The sequence below is a fragment of the Canis lupus genome, chromosome 9, assembly GCF_011100685.1.
Source record: "Canis lupus familiaris isolate Mischka breed German Shepherd chromosome 9, alternate assembly UU_Cfam_GSD_1.0, whole genome shotgun sequence".
NCBI classification, from domain to species: domain Eukaryota; kingdom Metazoa; phylum Chordata; class Mammalia; order Carnivora; family Canidae; genus Canis; species Canis lupus.
Window position 1 is genome coordinate 21,044,151 of NC_049230.1, and position 6,000 is coordinate 21,050,150.

At 51.1% G+C, this 6,000-nt stretch overlaps 1 protein-coding gene across 1 annotated transcript; it reads left to right on the forward strand.

Annotated features, from left to right (window-relative positions):
- The first annotated feature begins 30 nt into the window (after nucleotides 1-30).
- Nucleotides 31-2,955, forward strand: KRT16 (keratin 16). Its single transcript, XM_038547352.1, has 8 exons — nucleotides 31-635; nucleotides 1,099-1,181; nucleotides 1,304-1,460; nucleotides 1,554-1,715; nucleotides 1,807-1,932; nucleotides 2,233-2,453; nucleotides 2,549-2,595; nucleotides 2,700-2,955. Exons 1-8 carry the CDS (start codon nucleotides 102-104, stop codon nucleotides 2,801-2,803), a joined length of 1,434 nt encoding a protein of 477 aa, XP_038403280.1. The 5' UTR covers nucleotides 31-101; the 3' UTR covers nucleotides 2,804-2,955.
- Nucleotides 2,956-6,000: the final 3,045 nt, after the last annotated feature.

The following is a 6,000-nucleotide window of genomic DNA, read 5'->3' on the forward strand; positions in this document are numbered from 1 at the left end:
ATATAAAGGTTCCTGGGAGTTGAGCAGCCCCAGCATCCTCCCAGCCTTCCTGAGCACCTTTCTCTCCTCTCTGCTCACTCGCTCACCTCCTTCCCGGCACCATGACCTCCTGCAGCCGCCAGTTCACCTCCTCCAGCTCCATGAAGGGCTCCTGCGGCATCGGGGGCGGCTCCAGCCGCATGTCCTCTGTCCTGGCTGGAGGGGCCTGCCGGGCCCCCAGTGCCTACGGGGGCCTGTCGGTCTCCACCTCCCGCTACTCCTCCGGGGGGGCCTGCGGCCTGGGGGGCGGCTATGGCGGCGGCTTCAGCAGCAGCAGCAGCTTTGGTGGGGGCCTGGGTAGCGGCTTTGGTGGAGGATACGGTGGTGGCCTTGGTGCTGGCTTCGGTGCTGGCTTCGGTGCTGGCTTTGGTGCTGGCTTTGGTGGTGGTGATGGCAGCCTCCTCTCTGGCAATGAGAAGCTCACCATGCAGAACCTCAACGACCGCCTGGCCTCCTACCTGGACAAGGTGCGCGCCCTGGAGGAGGCCAACACTGAGCTGGAGGTGAAGATCCGCGACTGGTACCAGAGGCAGCGGCCCAGTGAGGCCAAGGACTACAGCCCCTACTTCAAGACCATTGAGGACCTGAGGAACAAGGTGTGTGGGCCAGGTGGGCGGCACTGGGGGGTGGAGCATGGAGAGGTCACGACTGCAGTGGCTCTTAGAGAACCACTTTCTAGCATCTTTATTTTACAAACAGGAAGATTGAGCCCACCTTGGGGAAGTGGCCAAAGGCAACTCAGAATTGGTGGCAGAGGGTCCCTTTTCAGCATCTAGGTTTCTGAGCTGGGACTGGAGCCCTGAGGCTCTTATTCCCTGCAAGTGTGCTTTGTACCCTCAGCTTCTCTCAGCCTGGGGTGGAAGATGGGGTGATAGGAGACTGGGGTGCGTCCCTCACATCTGGGTGGAAAAGACACCCAGGCTGGCTGGGGGAGCATAGGGCCTGACCTGCTAGCCAGGTGACCCTCCCATTTGGGGAGATACCTTTCTCCCCTCTCTGCTCTTCCCCCTTGAGCAGCTGTCTTGACTAACCAGGCCTGTCCTTCTACCCTCTCTGTAGATCATCACAGCCACCATCGAGAATGCTCAGCCCATTCTGCAGATTGACAATGCCAGGCTGGCAGCTGATGACTTTAGGACCAAGTGAGCAACTATGGTGGTGGGCTGAATGTGGTGTAAAGGGCGGGAGGCAAGCAGTGGGGTCGTTGGTCTTCCCTCAGAAGCCTCACAGATGGTACCTGATGCCTTGACTTCTGTCCTGCCAGGTATGAGCACGAGCTGACCCTGCGCCAGAGCGTGGAAGCCGACATCAACGGCCTGCGCCGGGTGCTGGATGAGCTGACCCTGTCCAGGACTGATTTGGAGATGCAGATCGAAGGCCTGAAGGAGGAGCTGGCTTACCTGAGGAAGAACCATGAGGAGGTGAGGTTGCTGCTGGCGTTGGCAGTGGGAAGCTGGTTCAGGGGCCAGGAAAAGGGTCCGCTGAGCTGACCACCTCCTGCCATCCCTTCCTAGGAGATGCTTGCTCTGCGGGGTCAGACTGGTGGGGACGTCAGCGTGGAGATGGACGCCGCCCCTGGCGTGGATCTGAGCCGCATCCTGAACGAGATGCGTGACCAGTACGAGCAGATGGCGGAGAAGAACCGCAGAGACGCGGAGGCCTGGTTCCTGAGCAAGGTGGGGCCCAGGTCCTCAGCCCTCCTGCAGGACTTCCCAGCTGGGGAGCAGCTCAGGAACGCCTCACACCTGCTCTTCTTTCCAATCGCAGACCGAGGAACTGAACAAAGAAGTGGTCTCTAATAGCGAATTGCTGCAGAGTGGCCGCAGTGAGGTGACTGAGCTCCGGAGGACGCTCCAGGGCCTGGAGATTGAACTGCAGTCCCAGCTCAGCATGGTACGAAGGACCCCACCCAGCCCCAGTCCCCAAGTCACCAGTAATGGCCACAGCCCTGTAACCCTGCTGCAATAAGTTCTGCCTCTCTTATCCCATAGCAGGATGGGAGGGATCATTATACCCATTACATAGACACAGAAATTAAGGCCCAGCACAGTAGAATAACTTTTTTCCACATTGTCTGGCTCATCAGTAGTCCAGCTGGGGTCAAAATCCATGTACCTCTCGGGAAAGATGCCCAGAGGTCTGAGGGGACAATAGCGACCACCTCTGTTGACTCTTTCTTTCTCCCACCCACAGAAAGCATCCCTGGAGAGCAGCCTGGAGGAGACCAAAGGCCGCTACTGCATGCAGCTGTCCCAGATCCAGGGGCTGATCGGCAACGTGGAGGAGCAGCTGGCCCAGCTGCGCTGTGAGATGGAACAGCAGAGCCAGGAGTACCAGGTGCTGCTGGATGTGAAGACAAGGCTGGAGCAGGAGATCGCCACCTACCGCCGCCTGCTGGAGGGCGAGGATGCCCAGTGCGTGCCCCCTCTTACCCTCCTGCCCCCACAGAACCTGCGGCCCCACCGTTGCTCCCAGCACATCTAACTGTTCTGCCTTTTCTCCCCCACAGCCTCTCCTCCCAGCAAGCATCCAGCCATTCCTATTCTTCCCACAATGGTAAGGCTCCTGAGGCTCTTCGGTGCCTCAGAGACCCCCAGCCCTCCCTCTGTGAGGCTTCTTAGCTCCAGAGCCCTTCTCATGCCCTCTCCTCTCTCCCACAGTCTTCTCCTCCTCCTCCTCATCCTCCTCTGGCCTCCAGACTCGGCCCATCCTCAAGGAGCAGGGCTCTTCCAGCTTCAGCCAGGGCCAGAGCTCCAAGCACTGAGCTGCCTGTTCCAGAGCCTCCTGCCCGCCTACCGGCCCCAACCTCCTGAAGGCCTGGGCCACGGCCCTGCTCTCCCAGCGCGGTTTCCAGCTGTCTCCCCTCCCCCTCCGCTGGTGGTGGGCTAATAAAGCTGACTTTCTGGTTGATGCAAACCTGTGCGATCTCTGTTTTTGAACTAGTGGGAGGGGGTTGAAGGTGTCTTCCAGGGACCCTCTGGGATGTCTCAGAAGCACTGGTAGGGTCTTCCTAGAAGAACCTTCTACTAGTGAGGGTGTGGGAGGTGGGACACAGGATGGGAAGGAGCTCCCTTGTGTCGACAACCACTCTGTGAGGAGGGTGTGGTCAGGCCTGTTTTGGAACAGAGACAACCCTGCCTTTCAGAGAGGTTAAGTAACTTGCATAAAGTCATGCAGATAGTAAGAGGTGTGACAATGGTTCACACTGGGTCTGTCTGGTTATGAAGACCATGACTTTTTTTTTTTAATGCCACTCTCTCTTTTTAGGTATTTTAACCCTAAGACTCCAAGGCTTGAGCTCTTTACCCTTTGGCACCTTACACTTGCCCAAGTTCTGTGTTGGATGGTGGGAAAGAGAGCTTTCTGCCACGGGGATGGGCTCCATGGTTAGAACTGAAGTTTCTTCTCCAAACCTGCTCCTCATCATCCCTTAGTAGACCCTTCTTTCTCATCCCCCTTGGGCAGGGGACTGAGTACTGTGGAGTTCCCTAGGAAACATCTGTCTCTCATGTCCTCCTCTTTATCTCCACACAACCACCCCTGCATTCAAACTTGCTACCTCTCTCCCTACAACTGGGTACAGCCCCCTAGGTAGGCCTTTTGCTGTTCATTTCTCACATTTCTGCCTGATGGCCTTTCTAGCAATAATATGGTCAAGATCAAGAACAAGGACATCAATCAGGACTCCTCTGGTTAACTTTTCCCTTTCTCCTCTGATGCTCAGCCCTCTGTCTCAACCTGCTTTGGTGCTTTCCCACCCTGCCCTCTTCTGCCCCCAAGAGCCAACCATCCTGTCCCACACCTCTCACTTGCTATGGGTGCCTTCTATATTAAAAAAAATTAATTAACAGAAGTTATTCATGTATCATATTCATGTATCAGCCTTTTTATGAAAAAGAGCTATCCCCAGGCTGTGTCACATGCCTCTCTTCCCATCTCCCATTTTCAGCTCTTAGGTGTTACTTTTGGCATTTGCCTTATTTCTAAATCATAGGCTTATACTACCATTTCTTAATTTTTTTTTCAATTTTAGTTTTTTTTAAGATTTTATTATTTATTTTGGGAGAGAGAGAGAGAATTATGAGAGCGTCTTGGGGTGGAAGAGGTAGAGGGAGAGTGAGAGAGTGAATCTCGAACAGACTCCACACTGAGCCCAGAGCCCAATTCGGGGATTGATCCCATGATACTGGGATCATGACTTGAGCTGAAAACCAAGATGCTCAGCCATCAGAGCCACCATTTTAATTTTTAATTGCTTGACTTCCTGCTGTGGAGGAGGGAGGGTCAGCTCTTTTTTACAGTATTACCCCTCCCTTCTTCTTCCTATCCTCTCAACGTATCCATATTTCACTAGTTACTTTTACATCATGACAATTTAACTATTCTTTATAGTCAAAAATATTTTATACTGTATTATATTTCTTGGGAATAAATATCTTTTTGAATTTGTTGAGGTTTTCTATGTACCTCTCCTAAATGTATTCCCTCGTTCAGTGCCAGAAGTATAGATCTCCTAAAATGTTAAATCACTGAGTATTCCATTAGTTTTATCTTCTTGAGAATATTTCTCTGGAGCCCATTGTCCTGCTCCAGCATGTTCTTGGTGCTATCTGTGCCACCTGTCATCCTGAATCTTCCTTTACTCTCCTCTTGGATATCCCTTCTTTCTGCATTGCTTCCATCTTTCTGGATCCCATGTCTCCCCTTTTCTTTTTCTTCTTTCTTCATTTTAGTGAAAAACATCCTCTGGCAGTTTCCTGAGACAGGATTCATAGACTTTTCATATCTGAAAACATCATTAGTCTACTCTCATTCTTGACTGATAGTTTGGCTGGGTATGCAATTCCAGGGTGCAAATAATTTTCCCTCAGCACTTTGAAGGTATTGTGTCACTATTTTCTGGCTTCCAGTTTTGCTACTGAGAAGTCTAATGTTGCTTTGATTCTAGACCTTTTATGCTATCTGATTCCCACCCCTTTCCCCAGAGCTTTTAGGCTCTTCTCTTTCTCTCTGCAGGCTGCAGTATCACTTGTCCTGCCTCAGTGTGGCTGTGTTGGCTCTGTTGGGCACTTGGCAGAATCTTTCAGTGTAGAAATTCATGTTCTTCAGAAAATTTCCAAGAAATTTTCTATTTATTTCCTCATTTCCTCCATTTTCTCTCTCTCTGGAACTCCTCTTTTTCTTATGTAGTTCATTCTATTTTTCATCTAACTTCTCTTTTTTTTGACGTCCTGAGATTTTCCTAAACTTTACCACTTAATCTTATTATTTAATTTTTTTAAATTTATGATAGGCACACACACAGAGAGAGAGGCAGAGACACAGGCAGAGGGAGAAGCAGGCTCCATGCACCGGGAGCCTGATGTGGGATTCGATCCCGGGTCTCCAGGATCGCGCCCTGGGCCAAAGGCAGGCGCCAAACCGCTGCGCCACCCAGGGATCCCTTATTATTTAATTATTTAATTTTTAAAACATTTTCAGTACCCTATAGCTCCGGATACTTTTTTTTTTTAAGGCTTTATTTCAGTTTTCTCTTAGCTACCTTTTTCCTGGTTTGTCCTGTCTCTTTCCTTTATGCCAGAGGCTTCCCTCCAATGTCTGTGGTTCTTGGTCATCAGTTAATATTTAAGAGTAAGTCACTAAGAAGGTGATTGGAATGTGAGTGTGTGTGTACTGCAGGGGGACTTTTCCCTTGGTGAGGCTCACTATAGAATAATCTAGTGGAGAATATGCTGTTTTATTGGAGGATCTCAAATGTCAGTATCTGTAGGCATTTTCTCTTGGGTAGGGTCTTCCTCAAGAAAAACGCCTCTAATTTCCTGCTTGGCTTGCAAAAAGCTACCAGTTTTAGGAAGCTATGTGGGGGAAGGGGATGGAGTGGGTCTCAGTCTCAATTATCTGAGTTAAGTCAGTTTATTACCCCACACTTAGCTGTGCTTCATCCCTCAGGGTTTAGTCCCT